The sequence below is a fragment of the Dendrobates tinctorius genome, unplaced genomic scaffold, assembly GCF_039654945.1.
Source record: "Dendrobates tinctorius isolate UK_male_01 unplaced genomic scaffold, ASM3965494v1 ptg000230l, whole genome shotgun sequence".
Taxonomy (NCBI): domain Eukaryota; kingdom Metazoa; phylum Chordata; class Amphibia; order Anura; family Dendrobatidae; genus Dendrobates; species Dendrobates tinctorius.
In genome coordinates this window covers 6,007,785-6,035,508 of record NW_027361897.1, presented here as the reverse complement: position 1 = coordinate 6,035,508, position 27,724 = coordinate 6,007,785, and the positions used below count along the sequence as shown (strand labels likewise).

The 27,724-nt window shown below is 46.0% G+C and overlaps 1 protein-coding gene across 8 annotated transcripts in view; it reads right to left on the bottom strand.

Moving 5' to 3' along the window:
- Nucleotides 1-27,724, bottom strand: part of LOC141059692 (solute carrier family 2, facilitated glucose transporter member 9-like) — a 198,832-nt gene that overhangs the window by 12,467 nt on the left and 158,641 nt on the right. For all 8 annotated transcript variants that reach the window (XM_073555800.1, XM_073555802.1, XM_073555806.1 and 5 more), the window contains 2 exons: nucleotides 17,343-17,444; nucleotides 15,483-15,558 (listed from right to left, as the gene is read on the bottom strand). In XM_073555800.1, coding sequence (XP_073411901.1) covers nucleotides 15,483-15,558; nucleotides 17,343-17,444 — 178 coding nt within the window. The remainder of the gene's footprint in view (nucleotides 1-15,482; nucleotides 15,559-17,342; nucleotides 17,445-27,724) is intronic.

Here is a 27,724-nt window from a genome sequence, read left to right as displayed (position 1 = left end):
AGCTACCGCAATCCCTCACACATAAAACCCGTGCCACTGACCCCCCTTCCTCCCGCACCCTCTTTCTGTAGCACTTTGGAATGCTCGCTCCATCTGCAACAAGCCATGTGATCTACGACCTCTTTACCTCCCACAACCTTTTCCTTCCTGGCCCTCACTGAGACCTGGCTGACATCCCCTGACACGGCCTCCCTGGCTGCACTGCGTTATGGCGGCCTCCACTTTACCCACATTCCTCGCCCTGGCAACAGACATGGTGGAGGAGTGGGTTTCTTCCTTTCTAAAAACTGCTCCTTCAACCCTATCCAACCCCCACCTTCCCTTATCCTCCCTTCTTTCGAGGTTCACTCTGTCCATATCTACTCTCCCTCTAATCTCCAAATGGCTGACATATACCGACCACCGGGCTCAGCCACTACCTTCATCGACCAATTTTCACTTGGCTCCTCCACTTTCTCTCTGCTGACATCCCCACCATCATCATGGGGGACTTCAACATCCCCATTGACACCCCCCAGCCAGCAGCCTCCAAACTCCTGTCACTTATCTCATCCTTTGGACTTACTCAGTGGTCCTCCACAGCCACCCATACAGATGGACATACATTAGACCTCATCTTCACCCGCCTCTGTTCCCTATCTAATTTCACAACCTCTCCCTTTCCCCTATCTGACCACCATCTACTCACCTTCTCATCCTTGTCCTTCTCACCTTGCACACCTAGACATTCACAGACTCTCAGACTCTCTTCTACCTATGTCCTCCATATCTTCACTCCACAACACGGACAGTGCCACCGCTTTCTACAACGCCACCCTCACATCAGCCATAGACTCTGTCGCCCCTCTCATGCATGGCAAAGTGCGACAATCCAATAGGCAACCCTGGCACAACAACCTCACCAAAAAACTTCGACATGCATCCAGGGTTGCAGAGCGGCGTTGGAAGAAAACACGCCTGCCAGACGACTTCACTGCTTTCAAACAAGCTACTCTTGCCTTTAAATCAGCCCTCACCTCTGCTAAACAGACCTATTTCACAAACCTTGTATCTTCACTATCCCACAACCCAAAACAACTGTTCAGCACATTCAACTCTCTCCTCCGCCCACCACTGCCACCTCCAACTCCCCTCATCTCTGCTAACGACTTTGCCACCTACTTCAAAAACAAGATTGACCAAACAAGGCAAACTTTTACAGCTCCACCACCCCAACCGCTCCACATACCAGACCTTTGCCCTTCCCCAATAACCTCCCTCTCCAACATCACTGAAGGAGAGCTTACTCATCTCATTTCCAAATCACGTCTCACCACCTGTGCACTTGACCCCATCCCTTCCCACCTGCTTCCCAACCTCACTAACATGATCTTTCCAGCCCTAACCCTTCTCTTCAACCTATCCCTAACTTTTGGTACCTTCCCCTCTGCCTTCAAACATGCCACCATAACACCCATCCTCAAAAAATCAAACCTTGACCCAACTGCTCTGCCCAGCTATCGCCCCATATCACTGCTCCCGTTTGCTTCCAAACTCCCACTTCTCATCTAAATCCCTCCTTGACATCCTGCAATCTGGCTTCCGCCCCCACCACTCCACTGAAACTGCCCTGACCAAAATTACTAATAACTTACTCACAGCCAAAGCTAACAGAGAGTTCTCCATCCTCCTCCTCCTTTACCTGTCCTCTGCCTTTGACACAGTTGACCACTGCCTACTGCTACAGATTCTTTCTTCCCTTGGCATAAAAGACCTCGCCTTGTCCTGGATTTCCTCATACCTTTCTGACCGCACATTCAGCGTTTCCCACTCCCACAGTACCTCCTCATCCCGCCCCCTCTTTGTTGGAGTCCCCCAAGGCTCTGTCCTGGGGCCCCTACTTTTTTCCATCTATACTCTTGGCCTAGGACAACTCAAAGTCCCATGGCTTCCAGTACCACCTGTATGCAGATGACACTCAGATCTACCTCTCTGACCCAGATGTCACCTTTCTGCTGTCCAGAATCCCGGAGTGTCTATCAGCCATATCCTCCTTTTTCACCTCCTTCGCTTCCTAAAACTCAACGTAGACAAAACTGAACTCATTATCTTTCCTCCATCTCACGCATCTTCCCTACCCAATCTATCTATTATGGTAAATGGCATCATGCTCTCTCCCGCACCTGAAATCCGCTGCCTTGGAGTAACTCTCGACTCTGTCCTGTCCTTCAAACCGCATGTCCAATCTCTTGCCACCTCCTGTCGCCTCCAACTCAAAAATATTTCCAGAATCCGTCCCTTCCTCAGTCCTCAATCTACTAAAACTCTTCTACATGCCCTCATCATCGCCCGCCTTGACTACTGCAACACTCTCCTCTGTGGCCTCCCTGCTAACTCTCTTGCACCACTCCAGTCTGTCCTCAATTCTGCTGCCCGACTAATCCACCTCTCCCCTCTGCAAATCCCTCCATTGTTTCCCAACTCCCCAACGAATCCAGTTCAAACTACTAACACTGACCTACAAAGCCATCCACAACCTTTCACCTCCCTATATCTCTGAACTAATCTCCCAATATCTTCCCTCACGTACTCTTCGATCCTCCCAAGACCTCCTACTCTTCTCCACACTTATTCGTTCCTCAAACAACCACCTCCAAGATTTCTCCTGAATATCCCCTATCCTCTGGAATGCCATGCCTCAACATGTCCGATTATTCACCACCATCGGATCCTTCAAACGGAACCTGAAAACCCATCTTTTCAGGAAAGCTTACAGACTGCAATAACCATTCTGCCGCCTCACCACCGACTGAGCTGCCGCCTCATCACCACCAGAGCTGCTGCACCCCCGACCTTCTGTCTCTTCCCCGCTATCCCGTAGAATGTAAGTCCACATAGACAGGGTCCTCTCCCCTCTGTACCAGTCTGTCATTGTAAATTTGTTGTGGAAACTTGTTTACTGTTAACGATATTTATAACTTTGTATGTAACCCCCCTTCTCATGTACAGCACCATGGAATTAATGGCGATATATAAATAATAATAATAATAATAATAATAATATACAGCGCTATCTCTCCTGAGTAGAAGACTTCACTCCTTTGTGGAGAAGATTATGTGGAGAAAGATGTCCCTTCAGCATGGACTCGCATGGAAAACTATGATGGGAGCAGTAGCGTTTGCTCCTTCAGGCAGCTAGAACCACCCAGAACTGGAAGTTACCTCAGGAACTGTGAGCCTCCCAGCCGTTTCTATGTCAGCTTGTTGTGAGGAGAATAACCACTTAACCTTCATATACACATTGGCCAGTAGATGGCAGCAAAGCACATTTATGAGTCGTCGGTACACAATGCAATGTATTACATTTTCTAACTCACAGCGCCCAAACTAATTCTGACACACTGGAACAAATCTACTGCCACACGACAACTGCCGCCTTGAGCAGCAATGTGACATCGGTGGCTATGCCCGCCGATGCCCCTCCTGCGGCTGCACGCGCCGCAGCGTTCCCTTACCTGCGCGATCCCGTCCGGGCGCGCGCCCGTCGCACGTTCGTCCTCACTGCGGCTCCTGGCACCCGCCCCCTACCACGTGCACGCCCCCTCCCGCTCTCTCTCTCCAGCGGTGGGCGGCGCTGAGGGGCTGGACTGAGGACGCACTTCCGGGGGTTAGTATATTTCAGGCGTCCTCGCTGTTAGGAGGACGCCTGATGATTGTGTAGTATCTGCACCCTCTGGCCACTACAGTATCCCTGTAGATCTTTGTTCTCTGCCTTGTTCTCCGCCAGGGCTCTCAGGCTCTGCCTCCCTGCCATACTCGGCCCCCTTGTCTTGCCCTTCCCCGGCCTGTCCAGGCGCTGCTTCCTTTCTATCCTCTGTGCCCCTCTCCTCTGGCCCCTGCCAGTCCTGGCCCGTCCTTTTGCCATCTCCCGTATTGTGCTTCCCCCTGTGCCTCTGGTCCCCGTTTGTATCTCAGTCCTCCGTCTCCCGAGCCCCCTTAGGTCCGTGGAGCCGTCCCTCTTGGTTCCGGCTGTCGCGCCTCCGTCCTCTGTGGCCCTGCCCCAAACGATCCCTGTATAGGGGTCGGTCTTCACCTGGCGTGCTCGGCCCAGGGGCTCCGGATCCGCGATCCAGAGGGTCCACTCTCTGACGTAGTTTCACCGTAAACACTATAGTATCATCAGGCCATGGACCCCGCCGATCCCACTGCTGCCACCCAAAAAGAACTGCTTTTCTTAAGAGAGAATCAGACCCGAATTATGTCATTCATGAAGTCCATGGACTCCCGGCTCTCTGCTCTGCAAACCGCTGACCCAGCGCATGCACCTCTTTTAGTCAGCCTCCAGCAGGAGCTCGCGCAGCAGCGCGATGCGCAATCTCACATTTTGGGGTATATGGCGTCCGTGGATGATCGGCTGCTTTCTTTGCAGTCCTCTGCGGCCGTTTCTACCCAAGCTCGGGACGCCTTCTCATTCCCTCCTCCTCGTCTTGGAAAGCCGCCTAGGTACTCTGGGGACCCAAAATTGTGTAGGGGATTCTTAAACCAGTGCAGATTGCACTTTGATCTTCTGCCCCAACAATACCCCACGGACCGTGCTAAAGTGGCTTTTATAGTGTCCCACCTTGAGGGAGAGGCTTTGGCTTGGGTGAATCCGTTGTGGGAGAGGGATGACCCGGTGGTGACTAATATCCAGAGTTTTTTGGAAACATTCCGTAAGGTGTTTGATGAACCCGGACGTCTTGCTTCCTCTACAGAGGCCCTTTTTAACCTCTGTCAGGGGTCCCTTACGGTAGGGCAATACGCCATCCGGTTCCGGACCTTGTCCTCGGAGCTGGGGTGGAATAATGAAGCCCTGGTCGGTGCCTTTTGGAGAGGTCTTTCTGGTAAAATTAAGGATGAGTTGGCCGGGCGTGATCCCCCTACTACCCTAGAAGATCTCATCTCTCTGGCTACTCGTATTGACCTGCGTTTTCAGGAACGCGCGAGAGAGTCAGCCAGGGAGAGGAGGCCCTTTAGATTATACCAAGCTCCCATTCCTTGCGCTGTTGCTCCCCCTAGTAACTCTGCTCCCGAGCCTATGCAGGTGGATCGCATCAAGCTATCCGAACAACGGCGCAAGGAGAGGATGACTAAGGGACTCTGTTTATATTGTGGAGGGGCCAATCACTTCGTACGCACTTGTCCTGAGAGACCGGGAAATGCATCCGCCTAGGCCAGGTAGGAGAGGGCCCCCTAGGTGATCAGACCCCCTCTCTTCCACTTACCCTTTCAGCTCTGCTTATTACAGGTCGGGGGCGTGGCTCCGTGGAGGCGTATGTGGACTCGGGCGCAGCAGGCAACTTCATCCGCCAGGAAGAGGTTGACAAACTCCGGATTCCTGTGGTCGTTTTAAGTAATCCCCGAGCTATCACCTCCGTCGATGGCAAACCTCTGCCTGGACTCATTACCACGGTTACCACTGAAGTAAAGCTACAAATTGGCGCACTTCACTCCGAGAAGATTGCCTTTTACGTCCTGCCTCAACTTTCCCACGCCATTCTCTTGGGACTACCTTGGCTTAGGCGGCATGAGCCAGTTGTCGACTGGCGTACCGGGGAGATCTTGCGCTGGGGGCACACCTGCCATGCAAACTGTCTGCGTACCCTTGTTCGTTCCCATTCTCAGCCCAGACCAACGGATCTCCCGGGTCTTCCAGTCCCATACCACGCCTACGCTGATGTTTTCTGCAAGAAGGAAGCGGATTCCCTGCCTCCGCACCGGTCCTATGACTGTCCAATCAACCTGATTCCCGGAGCTGTTCCTCCCAGAGGTAGAACGTACCCTCTTTCTCCTGCCGAGACCTCTGCCATGACGGAATATATTCATGAAAACCTGTCCAAGGGGTTTATCCGGAAGTCCACCTCTCCTGCGGGCGCAGGTTTTTTCTTCGTCCGGAAGAAAGACGGATCACTGCGGCCTTGTATTGATTACCGGGGTCTAAACAGTATCACCGTTAAAAATCGATACCCGCTTCCGTTGATTCCGGAGCTCTTTGACCGGCTGAGAGGAGCTTGAATCTTCACAAAGTTAGATCTGCGAGGGGCCTACAATTTGGTCCGGATCCGTGCTGGGGATGAATGGAAAACGGCCTTCAATACCCGTGACGGGCATTACGAATACTTAGTCATGCCTTTCGGCCTTTGCAATGCCCCAGCTGTGTTTCAGGAATTTATCAACGAGGTGTTCCGGGATCTACTCTATTCCTGTGTGGTCATCTATCTAGACGACATTCTCGTTTTTTCGCCTGATCTGCCCTCCCATCGCAAGAGCGTACGCTTGGTCTTGCATCGCCTTCGAGAGAACCAACTTTACGCCAAGATTGAGAAATGCCTTTTTGAGCAGACGTCGCTGCCCTTCTTGGGTTATATCGTCACCGATTCCGGTCTGAAGATGGATCCCGAAAAACTCAGTGCGGTTCTCAAGTGGCCCCGTCCAGTGGGGATAAAAGCCATCCAGCGGTTCCTTGGCTTCACAAATTATTACCGGCAATTCGTGCCTCATTTTTCTTCGGTTACCAAACCCTTCACGGCCTTAACTCGCAAGGGAACGAAGCCCAACAGCTGGTCCCCCGAAGCGGAAAACGCCTTCCTGGCACTGAAACATTCTTTTGCATCGGCACCCATTTTGCATCGGCCAGTGACCAGCAGGCCCTTCGTCCTAGAGGTAGATGCTTCCTCCACTGGAGCGGGGGCGGTCCTGTCCCAGCAGGCTTCATCCGGACGGCTGGTTCCTTGCGGCTTCTTTTCTAAAGCCTTTTCGCCTGCGGAGTGCAACTACTCCATTGGAGACCGAGAACTACTTGCCATTAAGATGGCCTTGGCTGAATGGCGGTATTTACTCGAGGGGGCTGTACATCCCTTCACCATCCTCACGGACCACAAGAACCTGGCTTACCTGCAGTCTGCCCAAAGACTCAATGCCCGGCAAGCCAGGTGGGCCCTGTTTTTCTCCCGCTTCGACTTTCAACTTCACTTTCGACCTGGTAATAGGAACTTCAAGGCCGATGCCCTTTCCAGGTCGTTACAGTCATCGGAGAGGGATGAAGTCCCATCCTATATTATCGAGCCTACCAAGATGATCACCGTGGCCCCTGTGAAGTTTTCTATTTCTCCGCCTGGTAAAACCTTCGTTCCTCAAGGCAGACGTACAGAGGTATTGCGCTGGGGGCATTCCTCCAAAGTTGCTGGACACGTTGGGGCTAAGAAGACTCTCTTGCTGCTGTCCCGGTACTACTGGTGGCCCACGCTTCGCCAGGATGTGACGGACTATGTAGCCTCGTGCATAATCTGTGCCCAGAACAAGGTGGCTAGGGCTCTGCCCGCCGGTCTTCTCCACCCTTTGCCAGTTCCTGAGGCCCCCTGGCAACAGATCACCATGGATTTTGTGACTGATTTACCCTGCTCAGCGGGATGTACCACCATCTTGGTCGTAGCAGATCGTTTTTCCAAGATGGCCCACTTCGTTCCCTTACCGGGACTGCCGTCCGCCCCGAAGTTGGCTGAGATCTTCATCCACCAGATCTTCAGGTTGCATGGCCTTCCTCAGAGGATTGTGTCGGATCGGAGGGGTCCAATTCACCTCTCGCTTCTGGAGGGCCCTCTGCCGGCTTATGGGTACATCTCTCGACTTCTCCTCCGCATACCATCCTCAGACCAATGGGCAAGTGGAGCGAATTAATCAGGTGTTAACCACCTTCCTACGCCACTTCTCCAACGCCCATCAGGACAATTGGGTCGCGCTCCTACCTTGGGCTGAATTCTCACACAATAACCACCCCAGCGAATCTACCTCCAAGTCTCCTTTCTTCGTGGTAACCGGTCAAAACCCAGGTATTCCGTTACCATTTTCCACGTCTACGGGAGTGCCCGCAGCTGATTCCCTCGCAAAGGAATTCTCCCGGATTTGGAGGGAGACCAGGGAAGCACTCAAGGTTGCCAACAACCGAATCAAGAAACATGCAGACAAAAGACGAAGGGATGTGCCTCCATACCATCCAGGTGACAAAGTCTGGCTTTCAACTCGACATATCTGCCTGAGAGTTCCCTCCTACAAGTTGAGTCCTCGATACATTGGGCCGTTTGAAGTGATTGGACGCATTAATGAAGTGGCTTATAAGCTGAGGTTGCCTGCTTCGCTCCGGGTTCCCAACGCTTTCCATGTCTCGCTCTTGAAACCCGTAGTCCTGAATCGGTTCCAACCAGTTTCCATCGTCCCTCCTTCACCGGTTATCTCGGACAACGTCTTTGAGGTCAAGGACATCTTGGCTATGAAAAGAGTCAGGGGTAAGACCCTTTTTCTTATCGATTGGGAGGGTTTCGGCCCCGAGGAGAGGTCCTGGGAGCCTCGAGAAAACATCAACGCTCCCCGGATTCTGAAAAGATTTTTGGCCAATTTTAGTAGAGGAGGACGTAAGGGGGGGGTACTGTAACATCGGCGGCTATGCCCGCCGATGCCCCTCCTGCGGCTGCACGCGCCGCAGCGTTCCCTTACCTGCGCGCTCCCGTCCGGGTGCGCGCCCGTCGCACGTTCGTCCTCACTGCGGCTCCTGGCACCCGCCCCCTACCACGTGTACGCCCCCTCCCGCTCTCTCTTTCCAGCGGTGGGCGGCGCTGAGGGGCTGGACTGAGGACGCACTTCCGGGGGTTAGTATATTTCAGGCGTCCTCGCTGTTAGGAGGACGCCTGATGATTATGTAGTATCTGCACCCTCTGGCCACTACAGTATCCCTGTAGATCTTTGTTCTCTGCCTTGTTCTCCGCCAGGGCTCTCAGGCTCTGCCTCCCTGCCGTACTCGGCCCCCTTGTCTTGCCCTTCCCCGGCCTGTCCAGGCGCTGCTTCCTTTCTATCCTCTGTGCCCCTCTCCTCTGGCCCCTGCCAGTCCTGGCCCGTCCTTTTGCCATCTCCCGTATTGTGCTTCCCCCTGTGCCTCCGGTCCCTGTTTGTATCTCAGTCCTCCGTCTCCCGAGCCCCCTTAGGTCCGTGGAGCCGTCCCTCTTGGTTCCGGCTGTCGCGCCTCCGTCCTCTGTGGCCCTGCCCCAAACGATCCCTGTATAGGGGTCGGTCTTCACCTGGCGTGCTCGGCCCAGGGGCTCCGGATCCGCGATCCAGAGGGTCCACTCTCTGACGTAGTTTCACTGTAAACACTATAAGCAATAGAATGGATATCGGGATACCACAAGCTGTGCGGCACACACGTGGTGCCTTGCTATCTGGTTATTCATAAACCAACCTGAGGTCCTGAAGGGTAAATAAATTCAAGCAGCTCCTTTTCAAAGCTATAGAGCACTGACCTGGATTGTGGACCGGGGTTGAACGAAGCGATCTGTTCATCTCTGTTATTCAGTATTTTATGACTTTCTCTACCCATCTCTAATGCTTAAGTGTGATGTCCTCTCGCTATCCATATTCACCTAAAAACGGCAGCTGCATTTCCTCCATCTAATTTTATATAGGCTATCATCATCCCTCCTGATTAGCTGCAATATTCCATGGGATGTGATAGCTGCAAAGCACAATTAGGAAGCCTGCGGAGCAGTGAATTAGGTCAAGTGATCCTTCTCTCTTTTTTTTTGTAAATCAAACATTTTTCAAATTTGCTGGGTAAAGGGAATTTCCTAGAATTCAATAAGAAATCGATTTGCATCAAATCAATTTGAAAATCACTGTCAAACATACTATCAGACTATGTGGCTGCTATGCCGGCCTCTGGGACAATAGGCTTAGCATTTTGCTGGCTACCTACCCTTGGCTACTGACTGGTGAAGACCGAAAACCTAAGCAGGACCCTCTTTCCAGAACAGCATTGTTAACAACTATAGGAATTGACTCAAGGGTCATGGAGATGGCAAAACCCTGCACCAGAATTGTACAAGCCTATTTTTTTTTTTTGCTGCAATTGAGCATCCGCTCTACGCTGAATGTCACCGTTTGCTTGTTTATTTTGTGTTAAAAACTTAGGGTACCATAGAATAAAAAATAAGTTGTAAGGACACATCTACAGTATCGCTTCTCCACACACTCTAACACTGGAGAACGATTAAGCTGAGATGTATATAAAATACGTTTTATCATTTTATTTCAATATGGGACAGAAAAGAGGAAATATCAAAGTCTTGCTTTTAAGGTTTTGTTTTCAGTGTAGCATATCTTTAATGCGGAGCAGTCACCAGATTATATGTTATATAGATTATTAACTAAATCCCTTAGACATTGGAGTATTTTTTCTAAAAATCCCTATCAGCTTGTCTGTATAATCCTGATATTAAGTGTAGGCTGAGTCCAAATTTATTCAATTTTCACCTGCTCAGACTGACAACTCCAGCTTGTACTGAGCAGTGCGAGACCTCAGCAGCAGGAGGGACACTGTGGAGCTGTTAGATCAGGTTAGGATGACCGGTCACCAGCCAGTATCTGTATAAGTACAAATACAAAGTGGTACTGAATGCGTGGAAGGGATATCACGGAATAGTTATATACTGTGGGTGCAGAAAGTATTCAGACCCCTTTAAATTTTTCACTCTTTGTTTCATTGCAGCCATTTGGTAAATTCAAAAAAGTTCATTTTTTTGCTCATTAATATACACTCTGCACGTCATCTTGACTGAAAAAAAAAATGTAGAAATTTTTCCAAATTTATTAAAAAAGAAAAACTGAAATATCACGATCATAAGTATTCAGACCCTTTGCTCAGTATTGAGTAGAAGCACACTTTTGAGGTAGTACAGCCATGAGTCTTCTTGGGAATGATGCAACAAGTTTTTCACGCCTGGATTTGGGGATCCTCTGCCATTCTTCCTTGCAGATCCTCTCCAGTTCCGTCAGGTTGGATGGTGAACATTGGTGGACAGCCATTTTCAGGTCTCTCAAGAGATGCTCAATTGGGTTTAGGTCAGGGTTTTGGCTGGGCCAGTCAAGAATGGTCACAGAGTTGTTCTGAAGCCACTCCTTTGCTATTTTAGCTGTGTGCTCAGGGTCATTGTCTTGTTGGAAGGCGAACTTTCGGCCAAGTCTGAGGTCCAAAGCACAATGGAAGAGGTTTTCATCCAGGATATCTCTATACTTAGCCCTATTCTTGTTTCCTTCAATAGCAACCAGTCATCTTGTCACTGCACCTGAAAAATACCCCCATAGCATGATGCTGCCACCACCATGTATCATTGTTGGGATTGTATTGGGCAGGTGATGAACAGTGCCTGCTTTTCTGCACACATACCGCTTAGAATTATCACCAAAAAGTTCTATCTTCATCTCATCAGAACAGAGAATATTATTTCTCATAGTCTGGGAGTCATTCATGTGTTTTTTAGCATACTCTGTGTGGGCTTTCATATGTCTTGCACTGCGGAGAGGCTTCCGTCCAGCCACTCTGCCACAAAGGCCCAACTGGTGGAGGGCTGCAGCGATAGTTGCCTTTGTGGAACTTTCTCCCATCTCCCTACTGCATCTGTGGAGCTCAGCCACAGAGATCTCGGGGTTCTTCTTTACCTCTCTCACCAAGGCTCTTCTCCCATGATTGTTCAGTTTGGCAGAATGAACCAAGGTCTAGGAAGACTTCTGGTGGTCAGAAACTTCTTCCATTTAAGGATTATGGAGGACACAGTGCTCTTAGGAACCTTGAGTACTGCAGAAATTCTTTTGTAACCTTGGCCAGATCTGTGCCTTGCCACAATTCTGTCTCTGAGCTCCTCGGCCAGTTCCTTTGACCTCATGATTCTCATTTGGTCTGACATGCACCGTGAGGTCTTATATAGACAGGTGTGTGCCTCTACAAATCAAGTCCTATCAGTTTAATTAAACACAGCTGGACTCCAATGAAGGAGTGGAACCATCTCAAGGAGGATCACAAGAAAATGGACAGCATGTGACTTAAATATGAGTGTCTGAGCAAAGGGTGAATACTTATGACCATGTGATATTTCAGTTTTTCTTTTTTTTAATAAATTTGCAAAAATTTCTACATTTGTTTTTTTTCAGTCAAGATAGGGTACAGAGTGTACATTAATGAGAAAAAAATGAATTTTTTTGAATTTACCAAATGGCTGCAACAAAACAGATTGAAAAATTTAAAGTGGTTTGAATACTTTCCGTACCTACTGAAGGTGAGGTGATAAGCAAGTGTAAAGATTTTAGGGCACACTTGAAACTGTAGATACTAGAAATTAACTGGGTTGTCTGGGGTAGTGCATTCCAGAAAACTAGTGCAGCAAGATGCTCTTTACAACAATTGTGGTCTTATTTTGATCTTTGCCATCTTTGTTAAGGGACTTCTTTTCTTCCATTGTTCGCTTATTTGCATTATGTGTTTATAAATTAAAGGGAACTTGATATGAATGAGACACTGGCTGCATTGTGGCAACTTGGAAGGTTGCACTCAGAAGCGCTGTGGCATTTCAGAGAAAACATACCATACTTTGAAAGGCCAGGCAGAAACTATGATTCTGATGACTAGTCCAAGCACGGTCCCTAGTGGCTTCTTATCTGTGTGTATAGGTAGAGGACTGTCTGTCATGGGAAACGGGGTAGGGATAAGCCGGACGGAGACCTTCCTCTTTGACTAGTCATGGAAGACACATAGTCCATGGTTGGCTTCTCAAAGTATGTTTTCCCTCAGTATTTCAGAGTAAAGTATACAAAGAGTGAGTCATGTTGTACACTGGAAAACATAAAATACCTTTTTTAATATAGGACAGAAAAATATTGAGCAAAAGGAGATATCATGTAAAGTCACGTCTTGTATTTTAGGTGTTTTTTTTTAGCTTCGTATGCCTTTAAGTATCATTCCATTTAAACAAGCTACAAATATCTGTGGTTCCAACAGACGCCTCCATAGGTTACAAATCTTGAGATTCTAATCAACTCGGAGAACACCAACTGATTATAGTCCAACGTTAATAGAACATTGTCTACACTCAGCCCATTGTTGGTGTAATGAGTTTAATGTGCTTCCGAAGAAGGTTTAGACACCAGTTCATTATTTCCACACCATGCCACATATAGAACTCTTAATGCAGATAAAATCATGCAGAACACGGAGTATATAGAGTGGTGTTCATGCAGATTTTTTTTCCCTAATCCTGGTTGCTTTAAAAGTCATATTCATCATTGTTTATGAACAATGAGCCATAAAAATCCTAATTAAAGATGTAATTACACTGAATAAATTCTTAGCTGAAAATGAATTATAGATTTGTTGGAGGCACAGTTAATATATCAATGGGATAAACCACCACAGTCTTCATCCATCATTTTAAGATAGAGTCTGCAAAGCAGCTAATATGGTTTTAACTCCTTATGGGTTCAACTAAATGAAGATGATGATGGTATTGCGCCTTATTAAAGCTCATTATATGTAACTACTATGTACGGTGTATTTTTCACCTTGGTATGGAAAGGAAATTGCTATGTAAATTGCTTATTGTTAGTACAGAAAATGCACTTTGTGATAAAAATTAAAAGGGTTGTCCACTACTTTGATATTGGTAACCATCATTATCAGATTGATGGTGGTCCGACATCCGACATCTGCACCAATCATCTGTTACGAGCTCCGGCGGTGGACGGATGTATACACCATGTACAAAGTTTAAACAGCACAGTGCCATTCACTATTTAGTAGCCATTTTTGGGAACTGCAGCTCAGCTCCTATTCAATTGAGAATAGGTCATCAATATACCAATGTATTGGGCAACCCCTTTAAATTTAGTTAATCCATATTGACACATAAAAAGACAAGAGAATCCACCACCTAATAATTAACGGCATTCAATACTGCTCTGTGATATTCCGGAGCTTCCAATGATGTTCTCTTCGTATCCCCCCAATACAAATCACCACACCTGACTTCATAAAGGAGCGGTGACAACTTCCGATGATAGTACTGAAGATGTGTGGCTTGCTGTCAATGGGTTTGGCGTCATGAATTCTCAGTGGAAGGGTTTTTTTTTTTTGCAAAATCACCCTCTGATTCTAAAAAAGTGTAGTGGGGGTTCCTAACATTGGCTCAGATGCCAGAGCTAAGAATTAGACGAAATGTAGTTACCACTCACTGGAAATAGTCAGACTGGAAATAAAGCACAGCTACAAAAGGGGCACGGGCTGGGAAAAGTCAACAGGAGGGTCATAAGCATAAAATTAAGTATGTGGGTTGTCTTTACAATAGAATAACCAAGGCAGTAATGGCGCTAACGGACCAAGATCCAGTGGAGACCACCACTAAGGTCTCACGCACACTTCTGTAATATGACTCTTAGACTATGAGATGCACAACGCTTTATTCATGAAATTATATCAGGTTCTGCTGTACCACCATATGCCTCAGATTTCATACAGGTATGAAAAAAAAAATTCTGTGGTTCTCCATACTGGCCTGTGGACCCGGCTCTGCCGTCAGATGGAGACCGAGGTCTGGATGGAATTTTTGTTTGTGATCATCAGCCTCCATCAATAAATTGTCACATTGACTGCTGCCCTTTGCCTAATGATTGCTGCTGACATTATTGATGACCTAGTTAATTAGCTTAATAATCTACTTTCTCAAAGCAGAAATCAGCAGCAAGCTATAAATTAGCAAACACCACATTAATAAACAGGTTTATGCAAATTACCTTAATAATACAGAACTCACTCAGCACCGTACTAGGAGATGAAATGCTTTCGGTAGCCCTCCATTTTGACAACCTTTTAGTGTTCACATGTCAGCAATTGACCACCGTAGTCAATAGACTAGTCTACGCACCCCAGATGAGTGATGCCACCAGGCCGATTTGTGGCTACCAGTGGTTCACAAGGTAAACCGTCCAATGGCAACCTACCTGTTTAAGGTGGACCCCATCAGTTGCCACCCATCTGAGGAGTTAAAGTTGGACAACAGGGCAGCAGCAGACTACCCACGATATGAACTTGAAAGGATGAAGGTGCACATGGTTCCTTAATATTTAGTAATATCTATGGGCCTAATGAGGCCTAGTCAAGATATAAACATGTAGCTTAGGCCTCACTCAGACGACTTTTTTTGCATTTGAGAAAAAAAAAATAGACCTTCTTTTCTTCAGTGAGCTGAAATCAATAGTCATCCATTTCTGTGTATTTTTTTTCTTATCAGTGGGGAATATTCTTGTTCCGATGCAAAAAAAATGTCCAAACCTCTACTACCCACTGAACAAAAAAAAACAAAAAAAACCCCTGCTTTTGGTGACACACATATAGCATTTTGGTGCTTATTTTTTTCTTTTATGGACGCATTTATTTGAGTGTGTATTTTTGATCCCTAAATCTGATCAAAATTGGGCACGCTGCCGTTTTTCATTTCTGCAATTCGCAAAAATACGGTCATGTGAAGAACCACGTAGACTCTAAAGGGTGTGTGTTCCAGCCATGAAAAACGCAGAGAGAACATACAAGTGAAACATGGATGTCTGGAAGATAGGAGAAAAGAGATGAATTTGTGTCTATAGGTAATACTTACCGGGCCCAATACAAAAACCAGCAATGATTCCAATCACAAAAATGACACTGGCATAATGCATCAAAGGGATCCGTGCCTGGAAGAGGGCAGAGAAAGCAGAAATATTTGCTCAGTTTTCCAAATACATTTCCAATTTTTTAAGCTAATATTGTATGTTTTAAACAGTTTATCTTAAACTCTAAAAAAAAAAAAAAAATGGAATTTCAGGAACACTGTCCTTGGGCCTGACAGGTATTGTAGCATAGCCCTTTTACTTGGGTTAATATGCCACATTTTAACAAAGTTCAGCTTTACCTTTAGCGCTACTTTAACATATTAATCAATTGCATCTATGGTAATTCCTATTTCATATCTGTTACCTGAATCTCTCCCTCTATGACACAAAGTGGTATTAAATTGGTAAAATCGAATTTACATTTTCCACTGATACTCCACTAGGCTCCAAACGTAAAACCATCAGTGCCATTCACAGCACCTTTATTTCGCGAATGGCGGCAGGAGAGGCCCGTTTACAATGATGCAGGTGTTGTTATTTTTTCCCCCGGTAAAATAACACCTATACTAACCTCGGGTGCTGGCACCTTTCCAGCAGTGTCTACACTGGCTCTCCCAAGATTTGCTTAACATTGTTCTATCACATGATACCTGCGACAAATCAGCGCTGACTTCACTCTCCTCCCCTGCAGACGTAATTGACATCTGGAGGAAGTGAGAACTGCGGCTAGTCTATCACTTCCTCCAGATGTCTTGATTTGTCTAAAAGAGAGGAGAGTGAAGCCAGAGCCGAATATCATGTCATACGAGCCCCGGGAGAGCGAGTGCCGACACAACTGGAACGGCGGTGGCTACCGAGGTTAGTATAAGTGTTATTATTTTACCGTTTGTCATCAGCCTGGCTAATTTTATTTGACTTGGTCTTCATTGTTGCTGGGTTCCTGACCTATACCAACCCACCGGTTAATAGCAACACCATCTGCCAGATCCTTGCCTAAGAGACTACAATTTTGATCTCCTAATTAAAATGTATTGGTGTCTTAATTTCATTCATGAGTTAGGGGCTTATTCCTACATGACCGCTTTTCTGGGCTTTCATGTATTTGGAGCAGTCGGGGATAGTCCTCAGGGGTTCAGCAAATGAGTATTTTAGGTAAGGGGTTATGCCACTAACATTTCTTACCTGTGTACAGTACAAGTGGTAAACATATAGCTTTTCAGGATCCAACCTCTGGTACCCCCATTGATCCCAAGAATGGGGGCCCCAAAGTCCTGTGTAAAAGAAATGGTGGTATCCATGAAAAACTGCAGCTCCACTCATTTCCAGAGGCTAATGGGAATGGAAGTGAGTATGTGTGACCATCGCTTCACTGGACAGTGAATGGAGCCGTGGTCACTGGTCACACATGCACATTACCACTATTCACATGAGGGATATGGGACCCGATTCTCATGATCAATAGGGGTTCCAGGAGTCAGACTCCCACAAACAATATAGTTATCATCAATCCTGTAGATATGTGATAAGTGCTGTTGGTGAGGTAACCTCAACATAACAGAACCAACTCAATCAATAGTCTAAAAGCCACAGCTAACCTCCGTGAACATGACTTTTATGAAAAATAAAACAGGGACATAATCTTGAAAAGTAACTGATGAAATGTAAGTAGTCTTTCTTCCAGGTAAAGCACTGTTGGAGCTCCATATTTGTACTTTAAATTTTCCTCTGCCTGTGGGGCTCCGATAAGGAGTTCGGAAATATTTAATTAAGTTTAATACTAAAGATTCATTACTTTTACTATACATTACAATAGACTGGTATCCTGCATTGAGGTCTTGTCCTACCATTGTCCTAATATTACTTACCTGAAATACAAGGGCTACAGTAATTCCAGCACAACAGAACCCCATAAAACTAAATCCACTGATGATAAGAGGCCGCCTTCCCAACTTCTCCACTGTAAAACACTGCAAAACGTTTTAGTTTATAGCAGTAATTCTCAAATATTTGTTGCTGCATAATTGCTACTTATATAATATTTTTTTCAGCAGTCTGCTTTCATATGAAGGTCAATGTCTATAGGAGTGGAATTATTCTCTTTGAGATCCAAACAGATTAAGTTGATACCTTTGGTGAAGAAATCTGCTTTGTGGTTCCTCTTTCACACGTCAAAGGTCGTGTCTTGCCTTTGATGTGCGCCCACATACCAAGCCCACATAATTCCTCGCACTTGATGGTCGATTTGATCAGCTATCAAGTGCCTTTAACAGCCTCGGGTGATTCACTGCTCCGCCCGTGGCTGTTAACCTGTTAAATCCTGCTGTCAATCACGGACAGCGGAATTTAACATGCACTGGCTGGAAGCACGTAATTAATCTTGCTAATCTGCGCCCCTGTCACGTAATCGGGTGCGCTGATGTGTTGTAATGATAGTCAGGGGTCTACAGAAGACCCTCGTATCTGTAACTGTGAATATCCTGTGAACGCTGGCTCATGGCCAGCGTTCATAGGTGATGTTGATTACTGCTATGTATAGCACAAGCGATTGGATGATCGCAGCTTCAAATATTGAATATTGAAGTCAGTAAAAAGCGTGATTTTTTTTAAAAAATGACAAGTTCAAATCACCCCCTTTGCCCCCTTGAAAATAAAACAATTAAAGAAAATAAAACAATAAATCCAATCGATGAATGCCATAATGAAAAAAAACTCAAAATAACAAATTTACATTTTTTTTTTTTATCACCGCAACATTGCAATAAAATGCAAAAAGAGGCAATCAAAACATCTTCTCTACACCCAAAATGATATCAATAAAAATGTCAGCTCAAGCCACAAAAAAATAAACTCTCACCCAGCCCCAGATCCCTATAAATGAAAATGCTACAGGTCTTGTAAAATGGTGACATAAGAAAATTTTTGTATTCTTACAAATTTTGGAATTTTTTTTAATAACTTAGGAAAACAAAAACTATATATATTTGGTATCTGCATACAGTACTTGTACTGACCTGGAGAATCACATTGCCAAGTCAGTTTTACCATATAGTGAACAGCTTAAATGTGGAATTGTACTTTTTTTTTGCAATTTTACAGCACCTGGATTTTTTTCCTCTTTTCCAGATACTATACAGTGGCATGTAAATGTTTGGGCAACTCCTGGTAAAAATTACTGTTATTGTGAACAGTTAAGCAAATTAGAGATTAAATGATCTCTAAAAGTCCGAAAGTTAAAGATGACAAGTTTCCTTTGTATTTTAGAAACAAAAAAAAAAAAAAATCATTTATTACATTTTAAGAATTACAAGAAAAAGAAAATGGGCAGATACAAAAGTTTTGGGCACCCTGCATGGTTAGTACCTAGTAGTACCCCCTCTTATTATTTATTTACTCATATGTGCGCACGTTTTTGTAATATTTTTATATATATACATATACGTTTTAAATTTATGCCTTATAATATATGGGCATGATTTAGGGTGACTTTTTCTTCTTATTTTAATATAATTAATCTTAATAAAGTGTTTTACAATTTTTTATTCATAACACATATTTCTGCACCTTATCAAATATCCTCGGGTTGAGTGCAACAGGATTACTAGGGAGTTTCTTTCAAGGATCCTATAGGTAGATGAGGGCACTCTAGCAGAGGGGCAGGTACCTTGCTTCCCTATTTAATGGTTATGATGGTGGCCAGGCCAGCAGCCCTGACGAAGAAGGTCAGTGCACCTTCAAAACGCGTTGGCGATTGGCCCTTCTCAGCCTCCGTCTCCCAGCTTCTAGCTCTCTGCTCTACTTAATGTCACCCAGACCAGGCCCTCCACACTCCGGCACTGTCAGCGGCGTCTCCAGGCCGGCGCACGCATTGTGCTTCCAGTCTCTGGTGAAGGCAAGGTGGGTTCCATCCAGGGGAGGACGCTCTCCGGTCCCCAGCCTCCCTCCACCATGGTGTGTTATGATGAGTCACCGAAGGAGGAAAAAACAAAATACTAGCTAAGTCCAGAAAAACCAGAGAGGTTGGCAGCTATCGGATTGCAGACCTCTGAACCTATCCACAACAACTAGCAGTAGCCATGGGGGGTTCCTACGGTGCCCTAGACCCCTTGATCACAGCCGGAGAACTACATAGCCTAAAGGCAGAAAGGGGAAAAACTAAACTGCCCCAGAGCAGACCCCAAAGCAATAGGCAGCCCCCAACATATAATGACGGTGAAGCAAGATGAAAACACTAACACAGATAGAAAGATAGGTTGAGCAAATGATGGGGCCCAAGCTAACTAAATAGGACACGATAGGAAAGCCGCTGTCTGCCATCCGCAAAAACCCTATCCAAAATGTGCCAACCGACTGATAGGAAAAACAGGCCCTGAAGTCGCAAGGCTTCAAAAGACTATATCAGCACTCAGGTATATTCTGAAGACAGAGCAAAAGATCAACAGATCAGAGACAAAAATGGAATTCAGCTCACCCCCGGCCGGGGATGGCAGAACTCCCAAAAAACAAGGCAAAACAAAACTGAAGTGTACAAAGCAGAGCAGAAAAACTTAGCTTTGAGACGCAGGAATCAGACTGGTCTCCAAGAATCCAGCAGGATCACCAGCATGGCAGAAGGGCGTCGGCTGCCTTATATCCAGTCCTCAATTCCAGCCACCCAGTCATCATCTAGCTGCCCAGGTATTTGATAATCAGCCTCACTACCTTCCTTCACCAGAGGAGGGAGTTCATCAGACCTCAACGGTGAAGGGAAAGATGAACTCACAACAGTGGTGCACTCATTACATCTCATGTGCCGGTGTGATCTGCGCGAGCACCGGTGAACTGCCCAGTTCACTTCTCCCTGCTCTAGCGCCCAGGATCCTCCTGTTGCAGTTACTTTCGTGGATTAACCTGTGAGTATGCAACTCAGAAGCTCACCCTTCATGACCTTTCAATCCACTTCATTGTCATTTCTTTGCTGGAACACTATTTCACCTCAAGGTAGGCAGACATTTTATCATTTATACGTCACATTTTCATTATCTTTTTAGCCACTGTTTTATCTGACTAAATATTTTGACCAGGCATTTCTGGCTTATGCAGCAGCAACTTTAGCGCGGTGCTCCCTTTCTGTTTTTGTACCTGTTTAGATATTGTTTTGCATACTTCTGATGCTGAGATGCTGAATTTTATGTTGAGGATACAGCAGAGGTTTTCTTCTGATGACTCTTCCATGAATGCCATATTTGTGCAGGTGTCTCTGAACTGTAGAACAATGTACCACAACTCCAGAATTTTCTAAATCTTTCTGAAGGTCTTTTCAAGTCAAGCGGCGGTTCCAATTTGCCTCTCTAACAATCCTATGAGCAGCTGTCACTGAAATTTTGCTTGGTCTTCCAGACCTTATCTTGACCTTAGCTGTTCCTGTTAACTGCCATTTCTTAATTACATTTCAAACTGAGGAAAGGGCAACTTGAGAACGCTTTGCTATATTCTTATAACCGTCTCCTGCTTTGTGGGCCTCCACCATTTTAATTTTCTGAGGGTTAGTTTTTTGGCACAAGAGGAGGTTGGGCTTTTATAAAGCTGGGACATTTCACCTGGCATTTCCTAACAATTTCTAAACAACGATGGTGAACAAGCCATAACCCTAAGACTGGGGTCACATTGCGTTATGGCAGTCCATTAGATGGACTGCGTTACACCGCGGCATAACACGGTGTAAAGCAATCCGTTAATGCTGCCATTGACCCCCATTGTCAGGCGCATCGCGGCGCATGCCGTAAATCGGCATGCGTTCGCGATGTGCCGTCATTCAGTGACGGAGCTTCGGACGTGGGCTGCAGTGTCTGAGGCTCCATCACCGCTAGCGCAGATGAATCATCTGCGATAGCGGGTATAGCATAACGTGATCGCGTTATGCTATACCGTTAATGCAGCCCGTCAGCACTATGCATTGAACGGGCTTGGTTCACGCAATGTGAACCTGGCCTAACAGGCTAATAAAGGTCTGAAACCTTGGTCAAAGTTATCTAAGCACACAAATCTCCAAAGGTGCCCAAACCTTTGCATCTGCCCATTTTCCTTCTTGTAATTTTTAAAATGTCCTTCTAGAGATAGTTTTAATTTCAACTTGCTCAAATGTTCACAATAACAGTAATTGTGACCAGGGGTGCCCAACTTTTTACATGCCACTGTATGTTAAAATGAATTGTCTTCTCTTTGTCTGTAAATCCCTGGCTACACCATCTGCCTCTGGTCTTTGAATGACAGGTCACTGCTGAGATTTCAAACAGAGAAGGCAGATCCTTCTCAGACCAGAGGCAGGCGGAGGGGGACAGGAAAATCACAAAACGGAAGGAGAAGACCCAGTGCACAGTCCAGCCCCTGTGTATCGAAATCTAATTAGCAGAAAACTTTGAATGCTGATTAAACAGGAACCACAAAGCGGATTTTTTTCACTAAAGGTATCAATTTAATCTGTATTATAGCCATGTCTTTCCTTTACATTACAAAATCATGCTGACAGGTATGGTCTCAGAAACATATCTTAAGATTTGCACTGCTTTCCTGGTTGTCTTAGGGGCGTTACGCTATTTGTGATTGACAGTTTGAGCTGGTGGTATAGCTCAGCCGCTGGTCATGCTCCCATGCTGCCAGGAGAGGAAGCTTTGTCTTTGCAGGATCGGAGTAGTATAGAGATACTGAAGATGGCTGGATTCAAGGAGCCGACTAGCTTCACAGCGCACTTACAAACTTTATAGCAGGCAGCTTGCATGCGGCGCATGATACTTGCCTAGAAAACTAGATGAAGCTATACTACCCTCCAGTTAGGGCAGAGTTCCTGCAATGCCTGCTCCTGCTCTTCCATTGCTCATGTGATGTTGTTATGTCATGCGAACGCTGTTGCCAATCAGCGCCGCTTTATTCTTGCCTCATTTGGATGCATGTGACATCGAAAGAAGTCAGAGAGCAGCAGCAGCAGCAGCTCATGTCTTCCGAGTGTCAGTTTCATCCAAAGGAGGCAATAGTGAAGCAGCTGCTGATTGGCTGCGGAGCAACGGGGAGAGCAGGTGCCAGCATCCCTGGAATGGCGCCAGCACTGGAGGATCTGTTATTATTTTGCATGGGGAAAGTATAGTGATTGAGAAGAGGTTGTAGTGCACAACCCTTTTAATACAGTGGCTATGTTTTTTTCATATTTCCGAAAAAATATGCAAACGAGTTTCTTACATATGCAATGCTAAATAGTATAAAAAAGTAATTCGGCTTCCATTGCAGTACAGATTTGATTACTTTTCCATAAAGTAACACAGTACCCAACAATCTACTGCATATTACATAGCCCTATACATTTTACAGTCGGCCGAGGATAACACTTACGTTCTCATGCTATAATCGAAAAAAAAAGCTTCAAAAACAATCTCAAATATGATACGAAATAAATATACAACGTTCTAAATTCCATAGTATAAATTGATCAAAAGATATTGCGGCGTATAAAAAAAACACATAACAAAGAATCGTTTAAAAGCTGCATTAGCTTCAACTTTCTTTCTCCCCCTTGGAAGACGAAAGGCAAAATGAGAGAAAAAAAAAAAGCTTTGAGCAAAACCAGCAAAAAATATTGACAGCAGAACAAATGCTTGTAATTTTATAACCAATCTCCTAGTGTCCATCGGGTGCCATTTCTGTCTCCACTCAGGACCAATCAGACTTACAGAGCTATGAGTCTGCCTGAGTGAATGTGAGCCGGTTACTGCAAACCCATTCCTCCTGCACCTCTTCAAGCACTTTTATTACTGCTCAATAGTAGACGGCAAAAGCGAGGACCATTTAGCGGGTCAGAGTATGGATGAATAAAGAGGGGGATTTGAGAAAGATAGAAAGGGGTAAGTAAGCAGAATGGGTGGGCAGAGGGGGATTCTGCATTTCACTTCTTCGAGGAGATGTGTTTATTAAAGGAAGGCCGTGCTGTGAGATTTTGCTCCTGGGAGTCGATGGCTCACATTAGTCTCTCTAATTGTCAAAAATCTAATTTAGTGTTATGTAGCACTGGCCAGCCCTGGGTTAAAAATATGGAACGCGTGCTCGGTTATAAATTTCATCTCCGCTGAGGTAACTCTCGGATAAGGAGACTATAAATGGTTTGCGGATGGGGGAGGTCGAGGACAGGATCAAAAGGGGACAAGACAGCGACATGAAAGTAATCAGCTTGTTAGGTGGCCATTTTTCTTTATGTTTATAGGGAAGGATAATCCGCCAACACCCTTCTCAGTTCTACAGTCTCAGGCGCGCACACAGCAAATTCCTTTGTTTCATTGAATGCTGCAGAAGGATACCTAAAGTCTGGAATAAATACAATTTTTACATCAAATTTAAGACGGTGAGTGAGCTCCGAGCAGCACTGCATGAGCACAGGTCTTAGAAATGTATACACGGAGACGAAAGAGGAGCTCCAAGTCCTTCACAACTGTACATGAGGTGTATAAGGGCTTTTGCTGTATAGATAGGGTCCCACATCTAACATGTGCTATTCATGATAGTGTAAAGGTCGGCCAGGGCAGTAGTCATGGTTGAGCTTATCGGGTTTTACAGGCCCTGGCCTCCCTTTACATAAAAATCACGTTTCACTTTCAGCTTGCTTGCCTCTCCATTCTCTGTGCTGTCAGGGTTCTTCCTTTGCTCTCTAAGGTCACCTTTGGCCATTTGTGAAATAAAATAGACACAGTCCAGTTGTAATAGAGCACCCGCCAGGGCCATATGAATACTCGATACCGGGCTGGTTCTTAAAGGGATGTGTCACGGCAGCAGTGACCTGGTCCGTGACCCTGGGCGTCCAATAAAAATGATGAAAAGGAGTTTAAAGTTCATTAAAGATTCGTGACGCCACCTGTGGTACTCGGCAAATAAGGTGTTAGCTGATGGCAGATGACACAGCAAATAAACTGAGGACACAGCAGGGTGCAGTCTTTACACTTTTAAGGTCCCGTTACATTTAGCAATGCACCAGCGATCCCGACAACGATAAGACCCGGTCAGGATCGCTGTTGCATCGCTAAATGGTCGCTAGTGAGCTGCCAAACAGGCAGATCTCACCAGCGATGCAGGAGCTGTCGGCAGTCATCACTTACCTGCCACATGCAGCGAGGGTGACGTCTTCCGCCCGCGTCCATGGAGTCGCTCGTCGGTGCCAGCAGGAAGCCGACGACAAGAAATGGACCAGGATAATCTCGCGCGATCAGCGATATCCAGCGGGGAGCCGGGTCGGAGGTAAGTGTCACATGTAGCGATATCGCTGTTGCGTCACAAAATCAGTGACGCTTTAGCGATCTCGCTATGTGTGAAAGGGGCTTTACTCACAGTTCTATCGTAACAGTCCCCAGCCGGCGTGCTGTGTCCTCCAGGCTTGTGGTCCAGACAGCTCTCAGGTAGCTTAGGGTGTACTTTAATCAAAAAAATGGGGAAAGCCAGCCAATGCCGTCAGGAAACAAATATCAACAATCATGTGAAACCTGAGGCAAAAATATGTATTGCAGATAGAAGTTTATTCAAAACATGCATCAGTCACACAATGTCGCCGACGTTTCGGCCAATATGGCCTTTATCAAGGGAATTATCTAAACCAAAACAAAACGGAAATAACATAATAAGCGTATCATCATAGAATACATGACTAATACAGTAAAGAAAAAAATTTTTCAAGGCAAAAAACAACATCAGTAAAAGGAAATAAACAATCAATCATGGGGATTCCATCATCCACATTTATCATATAGTACCCTGAGGATAGGGGATATAAAAGGGACAGCACCGCGCAGGATCTAAGTGCAATATTAAAAAGGTCCCAAATAAAAATACAAAGCTGATGCACTCACCAAGTTGAGGTTGAAGGAACAGCGTATTGACCCTGGGGGAATGTCCCAGAGTCGCCCTCACACACCCAGGGCAGCGGGGTACTTAGTACCGGGCCGGTGTCAAGGTAGGAATGTCACACAGCAGCGGTGACCTGGTCTGTGGCCCTGGGCGCCCAATATCAAAGGCGGTGAGGTTAATGGTATAATAGTTTATTTGGATAGTTCGTGACGCCACCCGTGGTGTTTGGCAAGTAAGATGTTGAGCCAACGCTGCATGCAGATCCGCTGGGACTGATGGTGTGGTGCAGCAAAGATGGTGTAGCTCCCCACAGGTGGAGCTGTAGTCCCAGGGCAGTGTAGGTGCAATGGATGAGGAGAAGCGCAGAATGGTATAGATGTTGTTACCCAGGTGTAGCGGTGCGGGAATAACTGGAGGACACCAGAGTATGCGGTTCCAAAGCTTTACTCACTGTTTGCAGTTCACACAACTGCCTGCCTCCGTACTGTGTTCTCCAGGTGAGGGCTCCAGCCAACCTCCAGGCAGGATAGGATGCTCCCTTCCACACTCCGCCAACATGTACCTTTCTGAACGACTCCTCCAATGCACCTTTAGGTGCGAAGCACTCCAGTACTTAGTTACCCTGGAATGCCTCTCTCTAGGTGTTCCTAGTCTTTACTTGTATGACAGACAGCTGTAGCCTGCTTCGGGGACTCATCACTGTGTCCCGGCTCTCTATTCAGTTGCTGTTGTGTCCCAAGTCTATGATGGGAGCAAGGCATTAGCGGCTCACTACTCCTCCGGTGTAGGTTGCCGGACATAAAGATCCAATCAACCTCAGGGACCGGGCCCCGGCCTTTGCGCTCTCTAGACTGGAAGGGTTCTCTCTCTTTCTCAACCTGCTTCCCACCGTCCTTCTATTCTCCTTCGTTCCGATCTGTTCTGTTCTTTCTTATGGAAGGTTAGGTTATCAATCTTATCAGTCTCTTTCTCTGGTCTTTCTCGTGCCAGCAGCCCAGATCACTGGGACCTGCTGCAGCACGTCCTTCAGACACCCATCTTCTCTCTTCTCCAACTAACCACCCAACTCTCTCCCTAACCTCACTCTTCCCACTCTTTTATATTATCTCACTCCACCCGCCTCCCAGCACATCTCGTGTTATGAAGCAGGGTTCCATGAGGGGTGCTCTGCTAACCCCCAGCCTAAAGCTGTTAGGTGGCCCCACTGAACTATCCTGTGTGTGGAGCATGGTCAGGAGTTCCCACCCTACCTGGATGGTGGGGCACTACACCTTAGGAGAAGGTGCAGTACCTCTGTGGCGACTGAAGCCTCAGGGGCGCCACATATCCCCCCGTTAAACACAGCATGTCTGCGGGCTGCAAGACAACAAAAATACAATACAGGAACACACAAAAATTTTTAAATGCTGTTTAATAATACTTATCTAATCTTTCTACTGTAGGAGGTACATTTCTTAAACGTTACAAACAGACTAACTTCCTATCTTAGTATCAAAAATGTACTTAAGTGCAATTCTTAATTCAAAGTGCTACTCAACACATTTTCTTTATTACATTTGCTATCAATTATTCTCTTTGTCTACTGGACGCAAGACACTGACCATCTACACTTGGCCTGTCACCTGTCACTTTCAATTCTTCAGTCTTTATTCAATTCTCACATTCTATCTCAAAACTTTTCTAATTCTCTGTATCAAATATTCTATAAAAGACATTTACTTTTCATTAGACACAACATTATCAAATACTTTTTCATAAAACATTCAAAATTCTTGTAAGGTGCTGAACACTGCTCCCAGCCGGGATTTCTTGCAGTGTCCCTTGAGGTAGACATCATTCTTCGAAAAGTGTCCATGCAAAAACATCATCTTCGCAAAGAGCCTTTATATGTAAAACCAAGAGAGAGCGCCCAAAGGGGTGCAAACTATTTACAAGAAAGTTTTGGATCACACAGCATTCATGATCTCCACAGTTCCATTTGTAGAAAAACACTGCCAATCAGAAGCAGGCAACAAAAGTGCTACAAAAAAACATGTTAGCAAACAAGGCACAACTGGTGCAAACAAAACCCTCCTGGGTAACGAGATTTAGAAAATTATTTTTAACGGCTACCAGATTCCAAGTAGTCATTAGCAATCCGCAGGTACTCCTCTTCCCATGGTGTCAAGCCAGAGATCTTTGGTTTGGGCCGCCGAACTGGAAGTGATACAATAGCAGCCTGGTTCTTGGCAACAGGTACCTGAGCAGTCTGTGGGGTACCGGTGGATGGAGCATTGACTGGTCTTGATGGCAGGTACTCCTCAATGAACTCTGCAGGGATACGTTGTACATTCAGGGCGTACCATCCCCTGAGTCCCTCATGCCGGGTAAAGGTCACATATTCTCCAGGCTGCAG